Below are 13537 nucleotides of genomic sequence, written 5' to 3' on the forward strand. Positions count from 1 at the left end.
ATATTTCTCTTTCTCTCATTAAAAGAGGGAGGCTTTCTACCGACACATATGTGAAATTACTAAACTAGAAGATCACAAGAGATGGACCGAAACCAAAAAAGCAAGATAACATGTCTTCCTAACAATCACATGAATAGTCCCTATAACATGCATCTTAAAGTTAGAAAATAAGAGGAAACCAATATTCATGTCAAAGCATCAAGATTGCACTATTGAAGTTAGCAAATGCTTTCCCCTCCTTTTTCATACTTTATGGTGCGGAGTTTGCAACTTTTGTTCATGAGCAATAGGATTCCATAACTTTGTCATTCATACACTTAACACACTTTAAATAACTCCAAATGCATAAATAATAGGCTTGTAATATTTAATTAAAGCATTCAATAAACATGTCTACTTTGTAGTCGATATTTGTTTAACCATACACATGATCTTTTGAGTGGTGAATGAGCTTTTGAAAGCACACTTCTACACTTACATCATCTATAGTAGGGAGCTTTGCTTTGCAAGTCCTAAAATAATATCTAACCACTCCAAGATATGTTGTAATAACTTTTTGGTACAAAAAGTGAATCCATCATGTGAACAACCTTAGTTTTACTAAGCACAAATATTCACACCATCTTATAGTGCCAAGGGAAGATGCCTTTTGAATATCTAATCGTAAAACTTGATTTGTTTAGATACCTTCTTGTAACCTTGATATAGTTAATGGTGCACCAAATTACATCTTAAATATTGTCTATGTATATACTTTGTATGAACAAGCTATAACAGATAAACACATCAAAGCTCAAGGTTGACCCTAGTAGAGTTAGTTTGTGAGGTACTACTTATAAGATTACCTCGTCTTCAACCAAGGGGAGCTCAAATGTGATGAAGAGTCTTCTAGGCTAGAGAGTGTCCTTTAGGTTTGATTGATGGATAATTGGGTGAGTGCCTCGAGCACCACATTGTGTGGCTAACTAATAGAGGATGATTTCCTTGGTGAAACATCCTCTCAACTAGCCCTCTGGGTTTTTACCATGATGCAACGCATTCCTTGATGAAATGGTGGCTTACATGTACAAAACACAATGCTTGTGTGCAACCCATGCATGAAAAATGTCAAATTTAACGATAGCTTTCGTGACCATCATGAAGTTCATTGTAAGCACATCTTTATGTTAAAGGGTCAGGTGTATGGGTGCTTGTCTAAGTAAACGAGCTTTCTTATTCATCATAAACATCACATGTTGAGATTTGTATCTATGTGTGAAAGGGAAATATTAGAATCAAAATTGGCACAACCAAATACCTTGAATTTTGCACAATCAAACACTTTTGATGTTCAAGTTCACTTCTTGTTTGATTGAACAGATGGGAAAGCATCAATTGCATTAATAGTTTTGAAAAGTAGGAACTTCTCCTTTATCTATTGCCTAAGTCATCCAACGCTCATTGAGAGCTTTATGCAAAAGTGTCTTGAGGAGGTTTAAAGCTCTTGTAGCACTTTATGCAGAAACAAACTCATAATTTGTATCAACTTTCCACCCTCTTTCACTATTGAGGATGGGTTGATGATGAAAAACATGTTCTAATCTCCTAAGGTTTAACCTTTCAAGTTTCAGTAAATGTTAGTAACTATGCAAAACCTAAATTCCAATACTTGTAATCATGGCACTGCAAGCATGTAAGGTTTAACATTGAAGTGTAAAATGGCTTGATGTTCATATATTCTCATTTGAAGCAATGATACAAGGCTTTGGGTACACTATTAAATCCTAAGGTTGCACAAAATGATAAAGGCTTTAAATATACTATCAAATCTTAAGGTTACACAAAAAGCAATGTCTCGTGATGTGGTGCAATTTGATATAGATAAGTAAAACCATGCCCATAAAACCAACATGCTAGTTGGAGAACCATCCAAAGGAGTTCAAATCTCAAACTTTTAGTAACATTGAAACTTGAGTTGTTGTAGGTTTGATCCAAACAAAAATCAAAACAGATGGGAATCTTAACCAAAATAAGGAGTGCTTTTTCACTCATGTACAAAATATTTGTCACAATACAATACAAGCACCATAGTTTCTAGTCCTCGATTTGAGAGAGGCCATAACTTTTCTATCATTTCAAGAATTGTTAAATGAAATGCCAGCTAAGCTTGCTCAATGCTAATGAAAAATTCAAGTGTAATGTAAAATGGATCACAAGAACATAAAAAAGACCTTCAAATTTTACAAAAGAATTGCAAATTTTAGCTATAAAAATGGTAAATATTCGTAATTTGATGTAACAAAATCCTTTCAAAATTTTGAGTTTTTTTTTTTTGTATATGCTACTAAAATTGTTTTTCATGAACATTAGCTTGTGCTTTTTATGTTAGTTGTTTTTTTTGCATAAGGATGTCAAGGAGCTGTTCCTGCCTTGGTTTCGTGGGGGAACAACATCATGAAAATAGTTTCTAAAAATCCTTTTGAATCATATGAGGGGTTTTTCAAATCTCCCATGAAAAAATAAATAACGAAAAACCGTGTTTATTTCCATACCCATGCATGTTTGCAAGCCAAAAAGGCAAGGTGGGTCTCGTGAGTGGAATGGAATCTGGGGGGGGGGGGGGGAGAGAGAGAGAGAGATATAACTATAACGATCAAAACTTTGAATAGCCATGTGTGCCCATCCAAGGATAGATGAAGGTGTTTGGTGAAAATACAGGGGGATGGCGTTTCCCAAAAAACCGATTGGGTTTGGAGAAAATCGGGAACCCTCCATGTGACCGTAAGTGTTCCTGGTTTTTGTGGAAAATTTTCCAAAAACCGGCCCTCAAAAACCCAGGTGGGAACAGCTCCCAAGTGTCTTCTCAAGCCTTATGAACATGCCTAGGCTAGAGAGTTCCTCTCTAGGTGTGAGAAGATAATGAAAGAAGACCTTTCACTCTCGGACTCATGGGGAAGATAGAGTAGAATGGATAGCGAGTTTGAAATCCGCGGCTTTATTGTTTGACACTTACTTTCTCCTCTCCCCTCGAGGCTCGTGTGTGTGTGTGTGTGTGTGTCTCTCCCTCTCTCGACCCCGCGTCTGTCTCTGTCTGTGTGTGTGTGTGTCTCTCTCTCTCATATGAGGAGTCCATATTTACTGACACAAATGGGGAGATCTGCACGACCCCATGGGGCTATCCTATGAGTTGGGTTCTCATAATCCCCAGTAGATCTGGTCTGGGTCCTCCCCCCCGCCCCCGCCCCCGCCCCATGAGACTGTATTAGTATCAGGAAGAGTCTTCCAGATTGGGGTCAATTGTAAAATGTAAAGGCTAGGTGCAAGTTTTGCAGAGCTCACAGAGACAAACAGGGATTGGGCCGATAATGTGTGCCATTTTTCTGTACATTCTGGATTAAGGCAGAGCACGGCATTGCAGAGGAAACATTTCTAAGTAAAGGATCACGTAGATAGAAGAGTGGCAAAGTGTAATGCACTGAGGACCAAACAGAAGATCAACAGCTAAAGGAGAATATAATCGACGGGATTGGAACATTCCGGACCGAGCCTGCATAGACTTGCGAGCAGATCCCCGCAGGTGCATAGATCACAAGAGGAACAGAGCTTTTCTAAGAGTGCATTTTAACAGAGTCAGGTTGCTGTTTACTCTAGAGATATAGAGGGAAGAACACATGTTTTGACACCTGTGTGACTGTCCGACGTTTGCAGTATGTACTCATGCTTGGATTTGCATCGGGCTCCCTCCAGTCAAACATGCTTCAAAGCTATCATCTTTGCAGGAGCATCACTACGTGTTGATGGGTGTCCTCTTGTCGAAGGCTTCTACCATGGTCTTTTCGGTTTTCAGGAAGTCAGTGGCAGGATATGAGAATCACTCTAATTGGTGAGATTGCAGATCCCTGTGTGATATCTGTATCTTGTATCCTATTTTTAATGCCATTGTGATACTTAAATGTAAGCACACTTGAAACATCAGGATGGCTATCTATGAGTGGAATTGACAATTCTGATTGGATGCTTTGTGACAGATCTGGCACAAACAAAGCATTGAGTAACAAGAAATGCCTATTAAGGGCTTGATCAAAGAGTTCCAAGACATGAAAGGTGGACTTGGCAGCATCTCCAGGCGGAACTTTGATGTAAAAGTGTCACATTTCCAACGGGCACGCTCACAAAGTGCTGTGTATGATGATAGATTGTACAAGCAGGACAGTGTCCATGTAGTTCAGCAAAGTTGCTGGGCAAATATGCCACCGGAGCTACTGAGGGATATAATTCAAAGGGTTGAAGAGAGTGAAAGTAGTTGGCCATCAAGGAAAGATGTTATAACTTGTGCTTCTGTCTGTCGTTCATGGAGAATAATCACCAAAGATCTTGTTAAGACCCCAGAGCAGTCAGGGAAACTAACTTTCCCGATCTCTGTGAAACAGGTGATGTGGATGTAGTTGTTCATTCTCTCATTTGTTGCTTACAAAGCCACTAGGTTTTAAAATATACTGCACTGATTGACTCTTGCATGTTTTTATAGTATGATATTTAATTTCAGGTCACTCTGTCCTCTGAATCTTACACGTTTTGATCACATGGTTTAAGAATATGCATGTATTGCTACACTTTGATGATTGCGAAATCTTTCCGTTTAAATGGATCAATGATGCAATCCAATTTGTGTGACTCAATGATTGTATTCTGAAACCATTTGCTGTAAGTGGTCAGTTAGACTGTTTTGTGTGGCTGATTAGTTCTACTTGGTTAGATGGCTTTTGCCTGTTCAAATGATACTTAGATTAAGGTTAGAGTTCTCAATTTGCTTGAACAACTATAATGCTGTAAGCTTGCTCCTGTCTGACTTCTTCTGAGAGGGTGAGAAAGGTCATAAAACATCTCTAAACTTTGATCAATCGACTCAAGTAGTTACCTGGCTCTTTTTGTAGCATGACTCAATGTGTGGTTCAAGTAGGCATCAATCGACCCCTAGCCAGTTGCTGGTGGAGGTCAACCTGGTAGCTGGTGAATGGTGGGTAAAAAACACTATTAACCAATAAGGGATGTGCAAACCCTTACCCCCGGGCCCCCAAATATGTGCCTTTGAGCTGAGTGGGAAGCATGCTCCTTGTGAAGTGTGAGGTTGTAGGGTCAAACCCCCTCAGGCAGCAGCCAGTGGCTAGTTTCATTACTTGGTTACTGGCCTTGTGGGGTGCCATGTTGGCACCCCTATATTTAGTGTTCAGCGGAGCTCATTTTGTCTTCTTACTAGACTTTGGCATCATGGTCAGATCTTTAGTTCAATGGCTGAATTATTATCATCAAATCTCTACCTCTCTTTTTTGCGGTGTTTGTAAAAGAAGTGGCAAAGTTCCACCACATTGGAAATTCCCACTCTAACACTACCTTCCAGTACATCAAAGAGGTGTATAGCAGCAATAATGCCAATCTGTATGTAAGTCCCATGACAATGCATCAGTGCATCTGTTGATGAGACATTGCTTGCTATCAGATCTTCTTGTAGCCAAGTGCTGTACATTGAGGTTAGCCTGTACATATTCAGTGGCTGAAATCTTTATTGTAGTCTTGTAGTCTTGTGATTCAACTTCAACAAAGCTGTGAAACCCTCCGCAATCCTCTTCAAATCATCTGACTGCTTTTTCCCTTTATAAGTTCTGTAGTAGATTTGAATATATGGTCAGTTCATACTATGAACACAGAGACAGCTCACTTGCATTGAATCTGTTTTCACCTTGGGTTTCATTGCCAAAGTATGAATGTGTTTAATCTTCAATCATTGTGTAGGGCTTCTTGTTGAGCTTCACCAATTACAAGGATCTGAAAGCTGCAGTGAGATTATTTAAATCTCTCAGAGACTGAAAATACTGGCAGGAAGGTGGGGATAAAGCCAAAACCCCTTTTTGCCCTTATTTTCTTATTATGAACAAGTGCAGATCTTTATGCTGCACCACAGGTTGACTTCTCATCTCACAAAGCAAACAAACAAACTTGGTAACAGTCATCCGATCAATGCATGTTGTAGAAGCCCTAAGCTGAGTCTCACAGCAGCCTATACTTGAGTACATCAGCTACCCTAGCTATACTTAGTCCATGGAAAAAGAAATTACATACTGTTCCACATTTGCATGCAACCGCAACACAAGGCAACAATGTCTAGCACAAGGTCTTACGCTAGGTGGACCCTTAACCCAGTGGTAGGGTTTGGCATATGGTTTCTGTGCAAATGCCAAACAGAGACCCTCTAGTGAAAATGAAAAGTTCCTCAGGAAAGGCTGTGATGCAGATTTGTACTGGTGAAAGACATCATCATTTTTCAAGCACATGCAGATACAGAACAAGAACCAGAATAACCACACAGGTTCTGGGTTGGTTAGGCAATATTATGTTTGCGGGAAATAGTGATGTGTGGCCAAAACTCAGGTCCATCCAGAAACATATTCAGAAAGTGAGCTTCTAGATCGTGAAATGACTGTCCTTCCATATTTGCCTGATCCCATGTGATGTAACATCCATGCTGTTATCAAGATACCATTGATCCTATGGTCAAATACTAGTATCCCCTCTTAGAATCATTCAACTGTGGTAGCTTTTCCCAATAGAAAACTCCCAACTTTACATTAAGAGGTTGCACAACCCAATTTTCTGGCTTTCAACTTCAAGTAATTCTTTTCACGCTCACTAAAGTCATTATTCATATTGCAGAGTCTAGTCTGGTAATCATTTGGAAACAAAGTGTATCACCCAAGTAGTCAGGAAGTTTATTCTAGTTATGCATAACAAAAGGTTATTGAATATGTGATTTTAGGCTTTCTCAGTATTAGTGGAGACAACAATAGTCAAAGTAATTATTATGCACACGTGGATATTTTCTCCAAGCTTGTGGCATCACCCTATACTCCAGATGAATCGTGAGTCATTTATCAGGGTAACAAAAAAGTCCATAGTTGTCCACTGACATGACAAAAGCACCCCCCTTCTTGTTTTCATTTTTGGTATACAACCAGTTGAATGTGTTACCCAGTTTGCCTTTGACTGTGTCTGCATTGTAATGGTTTTGAGCTACATATAGAGTGTTTGGCCAAGCATGTTCATAAAGCTGTAATAGCACCCTGTGAACAGTGAATTATTCTAGTAAAACCAGTGTATTTAATCAGTGCTCTGATATTTGGCTATTTTCATCAAATTGTTGTTTAGTATGTCAACACTTGAAGCTATTACTAGTGTGCATCTCTTGTGTTATTTCTTGAGCATAATGTTTCTTCTATTTAATGTTTACTTCAACAGCCTGGACCGCGAGATTCAACTGTTCAATGCTTTATCAAAAGGGATAGAATATCTTCAACATATTACTTGTATCTTGGCTTGACCCCAAGTAAGTTCTTTCCTTTGTATTAAGCTTCGTGATGGGTGATTTTATCATTTCATTTGTACCAATGCAAGAAGCTCAGTAAATTAAGTTTACCCCAAGTAAGTTCTTTCCTTTGTATTGACCTTAATGATGGGTTATTTTATCATTTCATTTGTACCAATGCAAGAAGCTCAGTAAATTAAGTTGCTATTTTTGAATAAAATGAGGAATTACAGCTCAATGCCCCTTGACTTTTTATTCCTTTGCTCAAGTAGGACAAATTTTTCTTTTGGGGGATAACATTGCACGGTTGTATGTGTGTGTGCATTGATCTTTGTAGTGGTTAGAAAATGTAATTGTTTCACATAAGCATAGCATGTGCTATGTACTTGCTTACTTCATGGTTAGGTATCACATACTGCTTTTGATGTTGGGAGTCTATACTCTGTTGAAAAGGAGCAACAGGGTGGATGGGATTAACGTGCATGTATGCACACAATGCATGTTGTTTTGATTGAGCTATCTTTTTTTTAGTGTTTTATTATTATTACTTTTTTTTGGGGCGGGTGGGGGGGAAGGGAAATAGTAGTTGTTTATAGGGTGGATAGGAGGTGCTCTGTATTTATTGCATACTATGGACAATGACTTGAGGGCTTATCAGTATTGTCACAAGGTCAAAGTTACCGGTTTTCTGCTTGTGAAAGCTGTCTTTATTAATATGCAAGGGCTATCCGAACTTTCAAATTTGCAGGCAATCATGGTATGTAACCACTAGCTGATACTTCATATACTTTGCCTAAACAAGTTAATTTGTTGTGAAGCTTCTTAGGGGGGATTCATGTGAAGGCTTATCGAATTGGCCAACTAGAGGGATAAAAATAATTGACTCCTGCAGAGTGTGCCAAATAGCAAGCTGAAAACAACCCTTAGTACTGACCTTGACTTATTCCTTTGAGTGCGTGCCTTGTAGCAAGGTCCCCTTGGAGCATGGACTTGAGAGTCTTGAATTATTGTCCATGAATCAAACATGGTCTCATCTACCACATTGGAACATACCAGCCTCAAATTACCTTGGCTTGGATCATACCGTGACCTTGAATCATACCTTGGAGAATGGCATTATATTATAAAATGGCCTTAAAACATAACGTGGAGCATGGCTTTAATATGTATCTAGAATAGAATTGTCTTGTGTTGCATAAGCTTGAATCACATCTCGAAGCATCTATCTTGTAGCAGCATGGCCTACCATACCTTGCATCCTATGGTCTTGAACCACACTGTTAAGAATGCCCTTGGAGTGCCAAGCATGTTGTTGATACTATTGTTGTGGGTAGCATTGCATGGCCTGAATATTGTGGTCTAAGCCTGAATTGGCCTCAGTTGCATGAACTTGAATGATACTTTCTAGCATGGCATCATCTACCTTGGAGAATGGCCTCACCATACCTTGTTGGAGTATGGCCTTAAATCATAGCTCACAGAACCTTGAAGTGCCAAGCATGGCCTTAACACTGTGCTCTAGGGTTGATTGACCCAACTAGGGAGAAAGCAAAATATACCCTTTCATGATGCGTCAAATGGCAAGACAGGAGCCCCATCCTTTAATTTGACGTTCCATGGAGGCATAAAATTATTGCCCTCAAATCATCCAATGCACCAGCAAGTTCCCAAAGCAACCAAACTGCCATTCACCTCATGCCCAAAGCAAGGACAACCAATGGCCCCATTATGGGGAAGGCCTAATAGTCTACAATTATAACTTACAGGAAATTATGGACTATAAGTTACGAGTGTTTGATCTCTTTTGTGGCTGTTTCTACCTTGAGGCATTTAGGAAACCGCAGTTCACAATCAGTCACTGAATAGAGATAGCTCTTTCTTTTATTGAATGAGGTCATATACTTTCTCCTCATGCCATTATAATGTCTCATAGTCACAAAGTCATGCAAAATAATACGGGAACGGGCAAGGGGAGGAATTGCCATCACTTGTGACAATATAGTCACATGGAATTGGACGGGACAGGAACAAGCTATTGTCCCTGCAATCCTCAAGTCCAAAAATGATCTCACTTGTGACTATGCAATGCATCCATCTGTACTTTATAGTAGTTATCATAGGTAACCTGTGCTCAGTGCACAGGAACATACTGGCCAATGGCCATACACACGCATTTCCATGACATACAATTTCTGCTAATCTTCAAGGATTGCTAACAGCAGGTTCTGTTTACAGATGTCCTTATGTCCTTGGCACTCTTTGAATTCACCAAGCCCAGAATTGTCACCGTTTGTAGGATGCAGTTTACTTGACTTATGTGCAACAATATTGTGCAATGCTTACATTTGTATTTGTTGCTAATGATTTGACATGTTCTTGCTAGTGCATTTTCATGCTATGAAATGTACATCTGTTTGTGTTTCTTGATGTTTCAACATGTGTATTCCATTGTGTCTAGTTGATATCCATCTTTTTACCATTTTTTGGGGTCCCTTTTACCTGCAGCTATCTGTAAACCTTTTCTGATACTACTGCTTATGTTGTATGTGCTGGTGTTCATATTTGGCTCACACGTGCTTTTGTTCAGCATTGACTGAGTGGAAAGTTCTTTTAGCTGTCCAGAAGTTTAGGCATGCTCTTTTTACCATTTTGTGGGGTCCCTTTTACCTGTAGCTATCTGTAAACTTTTTCTGATACTACTACTTATGTTGTATGTGGTGGTGTTCATATTTGGCTCACAAGTGTGCTTTTGTTCAGCTTTGACCGAGAGTGGAAAGTTCCTTTTAGCTGCCCGGAAGTTTAGGCGTGCTACTAGTTCAGATTATATTATCTCACTTGATGCAGATGACATGTCTAGGGGAGGTGAAACATACGTTGGTAAGCTAAGGTAATTCAAAAACTGATTGATTGTTTTGCCCTTTGAAATCTGTAATGTATCAAGATGCTTCTCGTCACAAGATTTCTTGAAATCTGTATGACAGGTCAAATTTTTTGGGGACAAAATTTACTGTTTATGACAGCCAGCCTTCTCCTCATAGTAGCAGTGGCATTGCATCAATCAACCGATCAGGCAAGCGGGCTGGTTCGAAGCCTAGTGCTCCTCGACTTGCAGCTGGGACCTTTGATGTTGCTCACATTTCTTATGAGGTTAATGTTTTAGGTACAAGAGGACCCAGGCGAATGCAGTGTACTCTTTACTCAATTCCAGTCTCTGCTGTAGAGGAGGGGGGGAGTGCTCCCACCCCTACTGATTTCTCTACCCCGGTTGAGCAATCATTTGCTTCAATCTCTCTCCTCAGATCCAGGGCTCCTGTTACAGAGACCACTGCTGTAGATTCTGAGCCAGTAAATGAGACTAGTGGGAAGGATGCACCATTGATGTTGAAAAACAAGTCACCAAGATGGCATGAACAGCTGCAGTGCTGGTGCCTTAATTTTAAAGGGCGTGTTACCGTGGCTTCAGTCAAAAACTTCCAGCTGGTGGCAGCTGTTGAGCAATCTGATGCTGGTTCAAGTTCCCAAGCCGACCAGGAGAAGGTTTTACTGCAATTTGGGAAGGTTGGGAAAGATACATTTACTATGGATTATCGCTATCCGTTGTCTGCTTTTCAGGCATTTGCTATATGCTTGAGCAGCTTTGATACGAAATTGGCTTGTGAGTGAGTATCAACTCCTTTGAGATTTCCAGGCTGAACTAGTTTTGTGTCGTCTTGGAGTCTCCTTTCATTATGCCTTTTCCTTGACAGGTCTTGAACTTAGGCTTCTATGTACATAGATGAGATGGATGTAGGAGCCAGGCAAGCGAAAAGCCGCATTGTAGACCTCACAGTTATTGATGAACTGACTACTGTGATAATGTGTCACTTGTTTCATTTCGGCTATGATTTTGAAGTTTACCGACCGGCAGTTACTCAATGTTGAGTCTGATTGGTCTGTAAACCACATGAATGACTCAAAACCTTCCACAGGATTTGTCTATGAAGGGTAAGATCTGATAAAAAGAATTTACCTTCCAGTGCAAGGCCCTTGTTGATTGATTGTTCATGTTTTGTGGAGCATAATTGCCTGTGTATTTCTACATTCGTACAAGTTGCAGATTGCTTTTATATTTTCTGCTTAAGTGAATTTACGATCTGTAAGAATCCAGGGCATTTATTTCATTCTAAAAATCAAGGGCACCTATTTCACCTTTTCAATCAATTTCATCCTGACGAATTTGGGCGTTTGCTGGCACAGCCCCAGAATGTGGATGGTGATACTCTTAGGAAAGGCAAGAGGGACATATACACTTCAATGAGGCAACCAATATCTTTGGTAATTCCAGCTAACAAACAACACACTTTGAAGTATATGACATGGACCGGAACAATTCACACTGTAACATCTGAAGCTTATTTTCAAGCTCTGAATTCCTTGAGGCAAAATTAAATTTGAGATAAAATCATAAAAGACGGAGAACAGGCAAGATACTACCATGAATATCATTCCTGAGTTTTCGAAAAACATGTAGTCTATGTAGCCTTTAAGAATGGCATGTGAGCTTTGAGGATTGACCCTAGGTGGACAGCCATTAGAATAGTTTCAGGCTTTGAGTATGAACCTCAAGAATAAAGTTTCCGTGCAGGGTTAATGGAGCTATACTGTTAGATTGCAATATACCATCTCCTCTCAGGCTCTTACCTTTTTTTGAACAAGGTTCATAGCATTCTTCAAAAGTTAAAACCATATTGCTGATTGTGCTGTTGAACGAATCTTGAGCCTTTGCCATAAGGCCAATTTTCCAAAGAACATAAATTCATATAGCAGCAAAACTTACCAGGCTTCAAAGTTCATTCCACTATCTTCCCTACGAATTAAGGCACAATATGCAAGTCCACCTAGTAGCATGGCTATCTGTGTTTCACCATGTGTATTTCATAGCATCCAGCTATCTTCTCAGGCATAGGACCACGAGCTTGTGGGCACCATGTAGACTTGGATGCCTATCTCCCAGCATAATATATATGTAGAGGGTGACTAGGGTACATGAGCTAGTAAAGTAACACCTTAATTGTGATCAATCAACAGCAATTGGTTGATTTTTTCAGCTCATTTGTGACGTTGATGTCTTGCATCTTTGGCGAGAGATTGTGCCACAAGACTTCCTCATGCGAAGGTGACAACAAAATCCATAGCCACACAAAAAGATTTGAGTCTTTTAGGGTGATAGTAGGGAACTCTTAAAAAGAAACACAAATGTGATCTAGTCAAATGAAGAGTTTGGAACTTGTGTTCTCTAGTAGGAGTGCTTTATTTCAACCTCATAAATAACTAGTTCAACCACTCGTGTCACATTATTGATGCCATTAAGATTTTAAATTGTCATTAATTATAACCCATTTTTTCACCCCAAACAAGCATCTCTTGCCTTTTTAGTAGTAATGAATAACATAAAATCATCCAGGATACTAAGGAGATGTATGCTTGGCAAATTTCTCAATGTTCTTTAAGTGAAACTTGCAAAATGAAAGCCAAGGAACCTAAAAAATTTAGTATTGATGCAATTTGTAAAGTTGGGGGGCAAAGTTCATTTGGAGCAATTTCATCAATATAGAAGACAAAGGAAGTCAACCTTGATAAGTTTGAAGGTCATCAAATTTTATAAGGAGCTTCCATATTTACTTGCATAGAGTGAGCCTTTTGTCCATAAGTTTGCCATAGAAGCCTTGATTCTAATACTCTAGTTGAATGACCCTATAACATCTACCAACCTGTGCCGCATAATTTGGCAAGCCAGCCTACCTTAGAATCTTGTAATTTATCCAAATTGGACACCTAAGGGAGTTCCAAACATTACTATTCAGCATGATGCCACATAAATAGCTATAGCCATTATAATAAATCATAGAGCTTTCAATCAAAGCAAGCAACACTCACTTGTATATGTTATAGACCACAAAGTAATCCATCTTGCCTATGCAAGAAGAGAGAATGCTTCCATGGCAATTGGAGCACATTAGTATGACCTTATATAAATGAACTTGAAGCTTATGTCCTCAACTTGTAGTAGAATACTAAAACAACACTTAGAAATCTAATAGTGAAAAGCACTCTTTCCTAATTATCTTGTGGTAGTGAGGGCCAACCTTTGAATATTAGGTTGCACACGTGTGTGTGTGGAGAGAGAGAAATGAAATGATATATTAATGTCTACAAAAGGCC

At 39.4% G+C, this 13537-nt stretch overlaps 1 protein-coding gene across 3 annotated transcripts; it reads left to right on the plus strand.

Moving 5' to 3' along the window:
- The first annotated feature begins 3011 nt into the window (after nt 1-3011).
- On the plus strand, nt 3012-11208 carry LOC148009958 (tubby-like F-box protein 3). 3 transcript variants are annotated; one of them, XM_087673374.1, is made up of 8 exons: nt 3012-3556; nt 3688-3862; nt 4008-4409; nt 7270-7357; nt 10094-10223; nt 10318-10406; nt 10497-10995; nt 11083-11208. In XM_087673374.1, exons 3-8 carry the CDS (start codon nt 4041-4043, stop codon nt 11087-11089), a joined length of 1182 nt encoding a protein of 393 aa, XP_087529500.1. In that variant the 5' UTR covers nt 3012-3556; nt 3688-3862; nt 4008-4040; the 3' UTR covers nt 11090-11208. The 3 variants fall into 3 exon arrangements, with proteins under 3 accessions (XP_087529500.1, XP_087529498.1, XP_087529499.1); XM_087673372.1 differs by having other exon boundaries at nt 3015-3556; nt 10318-10995; XM_087673373.1 differs by having other exon boundaries at nt 3015-3556; nt 10318-11208.
- The last annotated feature ends 2329 nt before the right edge of the window (nt 11209-13537 follow it).

Source organism: Lygodium microphyllum, chromosome 30 (assembly GCF_053477565.2).
Source record: "Lygodium microphyllum isolate KBCC chromosome 30, Lygodium_microphyllum_v1.1.10, whole genome shotgun sequence".
Classification (NCBI taxonomy): Eukaryota; Viridiplantae; Streptophyta; class Polypodiopsida; order Schizaeales; family Lygodiaceae; genus Lygodium; species Lygodium microphyllum.